The sequence below is a fragment of the Aspergillus brasiliensis genome, assembly GCF_001889945.1.
Source record: "Aspergillus brasiliensis CBS 101740 unplaced genomic scaffold ASPBRscaffold_15, whole genome shotgun sequence".
NCBI classification, from domain to species: Eukaryota; Fungi; Ascomycota; class Eurotiomycetes; order Eurotiales; family Aspergillaceae; genus Aspergillus; species Aspergillus brasiliensis.
The window spans coordinates 219,078-230,591 of record NW_027137456.1 but is presented as its reverse complement, the minus strand read 5'-3'; the positions used below and the strand labels follow the sequence as shown (position 1 = coordinate 230,591).

At 53.9% G+C, this 11,514-nt stretch overlaps 3 protein-coding genes across 3 annotated transcripts; 2 read left to right on the top strand and 1 right to left on the bottom strand.

Annotated features, from left to right (window-relative positions):
- The first annotated feature begins 36 nt into the window (after positions 1–36).
- Positions 37–1,213, top strand: ASPBRDRAFT_333099 (uncharacterized protein). The gene is made up of 4 exons (XM_067623106.1): positions 37–176; positions 233–533; positions 636–1,112; positions 1,161–1,213. Exons 1-3 carry the CDS (start codon positions 150–152, stop codon positions 1,025–1,027), a joined length of 720 nt encoding a protein of 239 aa, XP_067474844.1. The 5' UTR covers positions 37–149; the 3' UTR covers positions 1,028–1,112; positions 1,161–1,213.
- A 1,633-nt stretch (positions 1,214–2,846) lies between these two features.
- ASPBRDRAFT_199830 (cytochrome P450) lies at positions 2,847–4,493 on the top strand (the record flags this gene model as incomplete). The annotated part of the gene is made up of 2 exons (XM_067621368.1): positions 2,847–2,897; positions 2,952–4,493. The coding sequence occupies 2 exons, from the start codon at positions 2,847–2,849 to the stop codon at positions 4,491–4,493; spliced, it is 1,593 nt and encodes a 530-aa protein (XP_067474843.1).
- A 1,333-nt stretch (positions 4,494–5,826) lies between these two features.
- ASPBRDRAFT_135484 (uncharacterized protein) lies at positions 5,827–10,862 on the bottom strand (the record flags this gene model as incomplete). Its single annotated transcript, XM_067618703.1, has 3 exons — positions 5,827–9,971; positions 10,031–10,565; positions 10,644–10,862. 3 exons carry the CDS (start codon positions 10,860–10,862, stop codon positions 5,827–5,829), a joined length of 4,899 nt encoding a protein of 1,632 aa, XP_067474842.1.
- Positions 10,863–11,514: the final 652 nt, after the last annotated feature.

Genomic DNA, 11,514 nt, shown 5'->3' with positions numbered 1-11,514 from the left:
CTCCGACCTCGAGCATCACTATTTCTATCAATGCAGCTGCTATATGACCTATCATAGGGTTATTAGCAACGTTTACTGGCTAATAGTGCCTTTGTGACTACTTGGGAAAAGGGAACGTCAGAACCATAGCTCCTGCACTACGCTTCACCATGCCCCGCATCAAACAAAAGACCAAAGCATGATGACCCAGTTCCCATAATCGTATTGGCATGCAACATCTAACTTTAGCTAGGCAGAGAACCTGGCACGCGTTCGCAACAACCAGCGGCGCTGCAGACAACGAAAACGCGATTACGTAGCCGAGCTGGAACAAGAACTTGCATCCGTCAAGGATACTACTTCTCGCGAAATCTTGAAACTGCAGTCCATCGCGGATAGCCTTCGCCAAGAGAACGAAAGGCTAGCGGCTCTACTCGAGCTTCGAGGCATCGAATACAAACCATCCAGGCCCGACAGGCAGATAGATGAGGAGAATAACGTAATGGACGATATTGGCAGCGATCTGATCCCTTCGGTGGACCCTTCTAACTTGGGTGCGTCGGCTACATCCCCTGCCATTATCGATCTTGAGCACATATCATACCCTTCCGATGACCGCCTTGGCATTATATCTGATGCTCTTGCATGTTTTCTAGGACCAACAGAGGACACACCTCCAGGAGAGGTCTCCCAGCTCTACTTCTCTCCACTAAAGTCTTCTTCTGCCGACAGGTTCAAAGATTACCTGACGGATACCAGCTGCCTCCCGATTCCACCAGAAGTAGGGCCAGTTTCTGAGTCCCTCCTTCTACCAGATACCCAATTACCAAATACCGCCCTGAGAACAGAGGTATCGAAAGACAAATACGAAGACACGACGGTGTGCGCCGTGGCTTTGGAGCTGGTCATGAATTGCAATACGAAGAACCTAAGTATATTAGAGCTTGACATGCGTCTTCGGTGCGGGTATAGGAGCGCACGCTTCCAATGGGAGGGCTGCAGAGTTGATAATCAAGTCTTGTTTGCTGTTCTGGCGGAGATTATGTGACAATGACTTAGTCTGAGGAACGGAATGGCCTGCCATTCCGTGTTTCCTGAACTCCGATACCTTTCAGGTCCAGAGGCGGAGCTGAGTATGTATCGCGTCTTTGATACCGGCGGAAAAGGCTAACGATTGCAAGTTCAGTGCCATAATTATCAAAGTCTGTTTGGTCTGGTGTGCGAACAACGCACTGGAACGAAGCCTGAACCATTCTTATCTCTAGAGTATATATCTCTAGTACTAATCACATATTTTTCTTACCCTCGGAAGAGCAGGCTATCGCTTTCTAATGCTTTATAAGGTAGCTAAGAAAGTTCAATCTCACTAGCATGGCTTCATTACCATCCTTATGTCCAGAGCGCAAACTACATCTTTCTCCTGCTCCTATGGACTGCCCATTGACAGACACGTCTGGTCTCCTTCACTTTGGCATTCCACGAGGGAAAGCCGCCGACATCTCAGCCCTAGTTAGGAACCACATCTCTACAACTTCAGACCATTGATAATCCCTGTGTGTGACCAACATATAGACTATCGCCTGGGCAACGAGGCAGTAGACAAGACACGAGTATCTCCGTGTCGGACACTATAGGAGAGTGAAGGCTGGTCTTCGAATCTTACAGTAGGAATTGGGTAACCGGCAATGTTCTACGTCATTGCTGGTTATTGGGAAATTGGCATTGTAATAAGCACCCTGACCATCAGTTGAGCCTTGGGGTAATAGGCACAGCCTAACAACTCTACCTCAACATCAATATAGGCTGTAGACTAGGTAAACAAGTACGTACGACCACAGGGTGTGGAAAATAGGGCTTCCCGTCCGCTCAGCCGTACTCAAGCCACACGCCGGGAGGTTAGTAGTTGGGTGGGTGACCACCAGCGAATCCCTTCTGTTGTATGTTTTTATTTTTTTGCACGTTTTCATTAATTATCCCTTAGAAGATAATTCAAGTCAATGAAAAATTTGAATTGCAATATAGTCAGTGGTGGTTGCTCACCGCCAGTTTCCTTATGCTTCGAATGCAAAATCCCGTTATTCAAACCACGGCTACGGGATGCTCATCACTGCCGAACCTATCCATTGATCCACAGATGGCTCTGTGTAGAGGGCCAAATGTGTTTCAGGACAATATTGCATCTGATTCCTTACTAAAAAGGTGTTCCCATAAGCATGTAGTTCGGAGTTAGGTTGCGACGCTGCTTACTACTTCAATCATGTAGACCTAGGCGTCCTGGGCATGCCTGGATGGAGAACAATACAAGTCCCACCGACGTCCACTGCGCATGAACAACTAATTTGCAAGTAGAGCAGCCTATTGCGAGATATTTCTCCATACAATAGGCATAAAGCATCCAGTCCCACCGTAATTAGCCATGCGAGTAGGCCGAGTGTTGGTTACGCACTGTGGAGGGAATACGATCCACCAGGATCCCACGAGGAAGCCTCAAGGATCAACGATCAGACAATCCATCGACAAATGCTCAGACCACAAGGCTCTCTTGCTTCCGAACGGGCGCTTTGAACCTAGCTGGAACAGACAACCTGATGCACCGCCATCCTGTCAACTCATGTCTCAGATATGCTTACTATTTGATTACTACACGATCTCAAACATCAGATTCTCTGACTTCAAACCAACACCTTAGTAACCGATCGTCAGGAACCTGATACTGTGCTGCCCTGCTCCTTTTAAGCAAGTGCCTCTGCTGATCCTTATGCAGGGGGTCACTCTACTCCCACGTGGGAAATGCATGGCAGATAAAAGCCCGGACCTGAAACTGAAAACCAGACGTTTCACCACCATCTCAAACCCATCATAAGAACATGTCGATCCAAAACATCCTACTAGCCGCTGGCGGCTGCGTTACACTTTTGGTACGAGCCCGATCTCCCTCTTGGCTCAGTATACCATCGCTAACACCTCAGCAGATCCTCGGAAGACTAATCTACCTCCTCTATCTTCACCCACTGGCCAAATATCCTGGCCCCCTCCTCGCTCGCCTCAGTGATGCCCACGGCGCCTACCACGCCTGGAAAGGCGATTCCCACCTCGACATGTGGCGGCTGCACGAGAAACACGGGGACTTCGTGCGCTACATGCCCAACTCAGTCTTCATCCGCAACGCGGACGCGCTGCATGCCATTTACTCCACGAAAGCCTACGCCTCGGTGGTGAAGAGCCCACACTACCATGTCCTCCAAGCCGGCAGTGTCGGCAGCACATTCAGCCTGCGCGGCGGACAAGATCACCTCCGGCGGCGACGGATCGTCTCGACAGCTCTATCTGAGAAAGCACAGCGCGGCATGGACCCGCGCATCGCAGTCCACGTACGCAAGTTCTGTGAAGCCGTGCTGCCGGCGCGTCAGGGCGAACTGAGCGAGCCCATGAACATGGCCGAATGGTGCGGCTACCTCACTTTCGACCTAATGTCGGACTTGGTCTTCAGCGCCAGCTACAACCTGCTCGGCCGCGAGAAGTTCCGCTATATGCCCGAGGTCATTGACAAGTCGAACGTGCGCATGTCCGTGCTCGCGTATATGCCTCTCCTCGCTGCGTGGCGCGCCGTCGACGGCATCTTCTTCCGCGACGCTCTCATCGCTCGCAACCGCTTCCTCCGGTTCGTCGTGCGCGCGGTCCGTGAACGCGCCAACCGTGCTCTGGGTAAATGGGCCCCCGACGCCTTGGACCCCTGCAAGCCCCGGGATGATATCTACAACGCGCTGGCGACGGCGCGCGACCCAGACTCGGGCGAGGGGTTCACGGCGACGGAGATGGTCAGTGAGAGCACGACGCTGGTGGTGGCTGGCTCTGACACCACCTCGACGGCGATCGCGGCGACGTTGTTCTACCTGGCGGATAACCGGTATGCGTATGAGAAGGCGGCGCAGGAGGTGCGCTCGGTGTTCGCAGGCAAGACACTAAGCGCTGAGGAGGTGCTCTCCGGCCCGGAACTCTCGTCGTGTAGCTATCTGCGGGCCTGTATTGATGAGGCCCTGCGCATGAGTCCGCCCAACGGCGCCGCGCTGACACGAGAGGTTCTACCCGGTGGGATCGACGTTGGGGGCGTTCACATTCCAGGTGGTGTGACGGTGGCGGTGCCACTGTACGCCATTCACCACGATGAGCGCTACTACGTCGAACCTTTCGTCTACCGCCCTGAGCGGTGGCTGGAGGATGATGGAACCGGCAGCATCAAGCGTGCTAGACTCGTCTTCAACCCTTTCTCCCTGGGCATGCGGGGCTGTCTCGGTCGCAGCTTGGCCTACCACGAGCTGATGACCACAGTAGCTACTGTGTTGTACATGGGCGATTTCCAATTCGCCGAGGGCCCTATGAGCAAAGTTGGTCGGGGTGTGCCGGGGGCGGTGCATGGACGACACCGTGAGAACGAGTACCAGTTGCGCGAGCATATCACGGGTCAGAAGGATGGTCCGTGGTTGCGGTTCTCCAGACGTGAGATTTCTGCTTAACTTTCTCTTTCTTACTTGATATCAAGTTAGGTTTGGTCTGGGTTTGTAAATTAATTCGGGGAAGGGAAGTGGAATGAGTGGCATGGGTGCGTTTGGAGATTCACGGAGTTCTATGGTCTGTGCTTAGTTGTACCTGTCTATACCAGTGTTTTTATTAGGATATACCATGAATTGATTTCTCTACTTCCATTACATCTTTCTATCTTAGACCGAATATTACACGCAGTACTCTGAGACCTTTTTGTAGACGATGTGCTGTTCTTGATACGAATGTTGTTGTAATCGGAGGTAAAAGTAACAATATATTTCTTCATAACGCCGATAACTACATCTCCCACTCATACCTCACCACCCTCATTTCACATTTCACTTTACCAGAAGCTCTATCCTACAAGTGGGTATACTAGATCTAAGCTGTCATTACTCACAGAGCCCAATTGAACGTCTAAAAATAGCAATGAATCTCCAATCCCCAAAGCTACACACTAAAGTCCAAACCAACCCAGCACCTTCAAGATCTACGAGTAATCAACATGAAACACCCGACTAACTATACCCTCTGAGTAACTAAGCCCCACGATCAGTAACTAGCTAACTAATCAGTCAGATCACTATCCCCAGGAATTGTAGTAAGCAATAGTAATCAACTCCATAAGGCTGAAACCACCTCGTGTGGCATCCACGTGGGCGAGTTCCTCCAACGGAAGATCGACAGGAGGTGGGGGTAATCATATTAATTACTCTTCGGAAAATTGCTGAGCTCTGGTTACGAGCTGAGGGTAAAATTTAGTGTGATGACTACTTACTGGCTGAATCCTCGGGCTTGGTTGGGGCCAGCTGAGCCTTCGGCCCCCAATGTAAAAGGGGGCGGTGTTGCTAGGAAGGAACTCTCTGGACTGACGTTCTGAGGTAGGTTGGGTTGGATGAATCTGAAACATCACATGGGGAGTGATTGTGGTACTCAGTTGAGGGCAACTAGCTACTCGATTGATTTCCTCTCAGTCATAGGATCTGTGACTTGAGATGATACTAGATTGCTGCAATTAGCCGGGAGAGATCCCTTCAATCAATTCTTGCGTCACATTGAGAAATTCTATCTCTCATCAATGGATGTTATCGTAGAGGGACTATTATGTATTCTCGGTGCTCGTATCTGGATACAATGATTGAGAGCCTTGATGGAATCGAGTCCATACTATGCAGTTGACGAAAGTAGTCAAGGAAATGCAAGACTTAATTCAAGTCGCTATGAAACTATATACCTATACCAGTCTAAGCAGAATTACAAGAATAATAATAACGTTCTAGCTAAAGGAATAACACGAATATACCCTCAAATCCAAGTATTCGACTGCTCATCAACCACCACCGTCCCCGTCTGAACCTCCGCCGAAAATCTCGTCTCCCTTGCCGAGCTGTAATCATCATCTTCCTCCTCCACCTCCTCATGATCGTAGTGGTCTTCATAGGCGGGACACTCTTCCTCCTCATCCTCCTCTCCATGCATGTCCCGATACAGCCTCCGAAACAAGGTGTCTCCGGTCACCAACTGCTTGGGGGTACCCCATTCGGCCAACCGGCCTGCATCAATCACGGCGATCCGATTAAAGTCCATGATCGTGTCCAGTCGATGCGCGACGGTGATGATGGTATGTTTGGCGAAGCGTGATCGGATGATCCGCTGCATCATCGCATCGGTCTCGACGTCCACGGCGGCGGTGGGTTCATCAAGAACCAAAATTGTCGAGCGACGGAGGGCAGCACGGGCGAGACAGATGAGCTGGCGTTGGCCGTGGGAGATGGCAGAAGTGGGCATGGGGGCATTGAGAACATCGCTGTTCTTAGGAGGAGGCGGAGGAGGACTATCACCACCAGTAACAGTCTTCTCTTGAACCTCGCCCTTCTCCTTCTCCTTCTCCTTCTCTTTTTCCTTCTCCTGAGCCTCGATCTGCTCAACAAGCACCTCCCAAAGTCCCACCTCACGCAGAATCTCGACAATCTCCTCATCCTGCCTCTCCTCTCTCGGATCCAGATTAAACCGCACCGACCCAGGCAACAGACACGCATCCTGAGGGATCGCAATAATCCTCTCACGCACGACATCGCGATTCACCGACGCCAGGTCAACCCCATCGACCACAATCCTGCCAGCATCCAACTCCAACATGCGAAACAGCGTCGCAACGAGACTACTCTTTCCACTGCCACTGCGTCCACAAACACCAACCCGCTGACCCGGTTCGATCCGCATCGAAATGCCCTTCAACACCGGCTCCCTTTCCCCTTCCCCTTCCCCATCCTCATCCTCACCAGGACCAGAGGAATAAGAAGCCACCACGGCATCAAACACCACCTCACCCCGTTCAGGCCAATTCGGCCCAACACTGCCCTCCTCTTCCCCCGGCCCATGCTCACTGCCTACCCGGCCCACAAACGACCTCACGCGACTCACCGCTCCGACACTCGTCTCCAACTGCGCCCAGAACACAATGAGTTTCTTAATCGCGCTGCCGAACCCGACGATATTGATCAACGCCAGTCCGATCAACCCGGAATCCGTCGACCCCTTGGTCTTGACCGCGATCGTGGCAAGCACCACCGCAATGCCCGCTGCCACCAGGTCCAGCATCAGCCCGAGCCACTGCTGCACCGACAGCAATGCGTAGAAGGGCTTCTGGGATTCATTGATCTTGTAGAGATTCCGCCGGGTATACGACTCCTGCCAGCCGTAGGCGCGAATGGTGACCAGCCCGGACAGCGTTTCCAGGAAGTGGGAGAAGAGCGGGGCTTTGGCCTCGACGTCGAGGAGACGGAGTGTGCGCGAGGTGCGGAGGTAGAAGACTTGGAGGCCGGCCACGGTGGCCAGGATGAAGGGGAGCGCGGCGCCTAGATACTTGGAGGTGACGGCCATGAGGATGACTTGGGCGATGATGATGCAGAGGATCATGGTAGTTTGCACGACCGAGACGGGCAGCTCGAGATCAATGAGCTCGAGATCCTGGCTGAAGCGGTTGGTTAGGGAGCCCTTGTCGGTCGTGTAGAAGAGGGACATCGGGGCTTGCAGGACCGTCTGGAGGAGTCGTGTGTGGATAGTCCGGGCCACGCGCGGTGCCAGCGACATGACGAAGAAGGTACACCCAGCGACCAGCGAGAGGGTGGCCATCAGGCCCAGCACGAAGTAGATGCCCCAGTAATATCCTGCCTTGTCGCCGGGGTGCTCGGTATTGTGGTCTCCCCACCACTCCGCCCAGACTTGGGAGAAGACGATCACGAACCCGAAGATCGCACTGATGAACATGAACAGGGCCATGCGTGGCCAGCCGAAGCACTGCACGTAGTAGGCATACACGGTCCAATCGCGAGCGGGCACCTCCGTCGAGTCCATGGTTGGGAGCAACGCTTGGGACTCGTTGTCGGGGATGGTTTCGAGGGTGGCGCTGCTTTCTTGAGGCCGGTGGTTGCGGGCGGCTTGACGCTCGTGGAGTTCCAGTCCTCGGATGTACCCGCCGTGAGAGCGCCGCGCCAGGTCGGTGAAGGTGCCTTGCTCGACGATGGTGCCCTTGGGGCCCAGGGCAATGATGTAGTCGGCTTCAGGGAGGAAGTGGACGGCGTGGCTGGCGAGGATGACCGTCACGCCATGCCGAGCAAGGAGACCATGGCGGCCGAAGACGGAGGAGAAGATGTACTTCTCCGTGGTCGCATCGAGACCGCTCAGCATATCGTCCAGGACGATGGTACGCTTGCGTGAATAGATGGCACGAGCGAGCGAGATACGCACCTGCTGGCCACCACTGAGGCCGATGCCCTGACTGCCCACGACTGTCTGGTCCCCCTGGGGGAGCTGCGCCAGGTCCAAGGTCAACGCACAGGCTTGCACCACGGTCGCATACCACCGAGTATCCAAGGCGAAATCGCCGGTGATGTTCTGCTGGACGGTGGTATTGATCACCCAGGGCGACTGCGAACAAAATGCCGCTTCGTCCAAGGAGCCGACGATCGAGCCCGACGAAATCTTGGTCTCACGCAGGAGGGTATACAACAACGTCGACTTGCCGCAGCCCACAGCCCCGACGATCATCGTCAGTTGGCCCCGGGGCACCTTGAAACTCATGTCACGCAGCACGACCATGCCATCCTTCCATCCGGCAGACACCTTCTTGAACTCGATCACCGGCGCAGGGATCATGCGTCGGCGACGACTCCGCGCAGATCGCAGCGAACCAACACCGGAAACGACACGACCGGCAGGGCCTGGACCAGTTCCTCCTAGACCACCACCACCACCTCCTCCTCCTCCAATTCTTCCTCTTTCTTCATCTCCAAACGTAGACGCTCGTCGCTGATCGCCATAATCGGCCAACAGCCAACTCAACCGGAACTCAGCCACCTCAATCGTGGGCAAGACCAAATTCGGGATCGTCCGCCGTCTCTCCCGACGCGCCAGACTCTCAACCTCACTGCTACTACTACTCGAAGCACCAGTAGCAGCCCGATCATCCTTATCGACCTTGGTCTCCTGACCCAGATAATCCTGAATGCGGCCAAAGCAGCCCCACGCGCCAACAAACCCGGCGAGACTGTCGATCAGCAAGGCCAACGGCACGAGCAACAACTGCAGGAGCACGAGGGAGGTCAAGACCATCTCCGTATCCATGACGGAGTAGCCCTGGAACCGCTGTAGGAGGATATACAATCCAAACGCGGCAACGGGATTCATGGCCTCGGAGATATTCGACAGAGTGACGAGCTTGACCAGAATAAATCGGAACGTCGACGAAGCTTTGACTTCCTCCTCGCGCAGCTGCCGGATCTTCTCTCCCAGCGGCTGCGTCAGCCCCGTCATCTTAACTGCCTTCATCACGCCCAGCATACTAGCCGTCGCGGCCACGCGGGACTGGATCTGGTCGAGCCACGCCTTTTGCGCGATACCCGCGCCCGTGGCCACCCAGATGGCCAGGGACGTTGAGACGACGGCGACGGCAGAGGCGCCGAGGACAGCGAGGTCGAGCATGCCCGCGAGCAGCCAGATGGCAATGCCCATCTGGATGGGACTGGCCCAGAGTTCCGGGAACGTGCGGAGACCGCTAGTGATGCGCTCGACGTCGGTGCTCATCAGCGTGACGGCGTCGGCGCCCTCGAGGGCCGTGGGCACCATCTCCAGGGTGTGGCGGTAGATCAGGTCGACCAGCCCGGCGCGCATGCGCGTGATCATCCGGAAGGTCCAGTGCTGCGCCAGCGCGGTGGTCACTGCGATGCCGATGTAGACGATCACGTAGACCACGATGAGACCCGTGCCGACGGAGGGGCGGTTCTCGTATCCGGAGTTTTGGATGTAGCTGAGCGTGCGTTGTAGGATGAACGGTTGCGCGACGGTGAAGGCGATCTGGGCGAGACGGGGCAGGATGGACTTCAGTAGGGGCCCGCGGCTATGCACTAAGCAGATCACCAGCAGGGGGGGATTGCGGAGTTTGGATTTCCCTTGAAGCAGATGAGAGTTAGACTAATAAGGTCGATGGATGAATAGTGATAAAACTTACAGTATTTCCACATTTCGGCCAGAGTATCCCCCTCCTCTTTGTCGTTTGCTTTCAAGCTGGGATCGACATCGAACAACGTGTCCATCGACAGCTTATTCTTGAAGCCCTTCAGGAAGATCGGATTCAACCACCACGAGAACCACAGATTCAACTCGCCAGCGGTGGCTTCGCGAGGCAGAGACTTGAAGTTGGGTAGCAAGATACCACGCTTTTCAGCCGCCTCCAGGACGAACAAGACGGCTTTGACCCCGATGGCGATGGTGAGCACAATAGCCACCTTTTCAGCGGACTGCATACCCCAGAGGGTGCGACAGCGCGCGATATCAAGAACCAGCGTGAGAGCCAAGTACTGCACCAGCAGACCTGATGGCCGCACACTGCGAACATGCTGCCAATGGGACAGAAACGCGAGTCCCCCGTCTAGTAGTAGAACAACCACATTCGCTGCGATGGAGGTGCGTGTCGTGGGGCCCTCGTTGGCGATCAGGAGAGCTACCAGCACGAGAGTAATTGTTGATAGTGTAAACCAGCCAGCCTAGACGTCGTTATACGTGAGGTTATTATCCTGATTCTGCTTGCTCAATGCTTAAAGCAAAAGGGGAGGGGAGCATACCAGTTTAACCACGTGATGCCATGAATCCACGACTTTTCGGTCTTCATTCTTCAATCGCCACAGAAACAATGGGAGCAGAAGCAATGTGACGCCCGCGGGCACCAGTGTGAGAATAGATTCCTCGAACAGCAAGGTGAAGTCGAACCCGTCGTAGCAGTCGGCGGCGGGACCAAACCCCGTCTCGACCTCGAGCGGACATTTGGATGATTGAGTGCCCATGGCGATGAGCTACCCCTGTACAGAGAATTCGATGTGCATGAAGTGGAGTGGAGAGAGAGATAGGTCTTTTTTCCTACATGATCTACCTACGTTTCATGTGCCATTTGCTTTGCTTTGCTTGCCACGAGGGCTGTGAGATGGCAGCCTACGAAGGATGCATCTCGTGACGTTCTGGAAGGGGGTTCAACTTACTATGCAGTGATGTTAGTGCATAGTAAGCAATCCAGACAGAGTGGAGCGACTCAGCGAACAACGTGGTGAGAGGTGAATAGTAAGAGAATAAGCTCGAGATCTAACCGTCTATAGTAATTCTCCAGAACCGACGCGCTGACTGTTCTGCAGCACCATATCTTGAAACACATGGCGGAGATTAGTTAAATTGAATTACAGTTTATTCACGACCAGTAGTAGGTCTTAGTCAGGCAGACGTTGGTCTGGTTGAGTGCCCAAGGCTGTGTGCGGGCAGTGTCATCTTTTAGAGTCGTTGCGCAGAAGGATCACGAAGTCCGCCCCCAAACTCAAGAACACGAAGGAATTATTCTGCAGGCACAGTCAATAGTAGCTTACTAGACGCATGAATTCGTCAACGGCCTTGACGAAGGATCTGACGGCCAGTGTCCACAGCCACCGGCGGCTTTACTAGTAACTAGTA

What these genes read in the sequence shown, in the direction of transcription:
- ASPBRDRAFT_333099 (XM_067623106.1), top strand. Translation starts at nt 150, where the DNA reads ATGCCCCGCATCAAACAAAAGACCAAA. An exon ending in GCATCAAACAAAAGACCAAA is followed by an intron (nt 177 to 232) that starts GCATGATGACCC and finishes AACTTTAGCTAG; the next exon opens with GCAGAGAACCTGGCACGCGT. An exon ending in GGTGGACCCTTCTAACTTGG is followed by an intron (nt 534 to 635) that starts GTGCGTCGGCTA and finishes CATGTTTTCTAG; the next exon opens with GACCAACAGAGGACACACCT.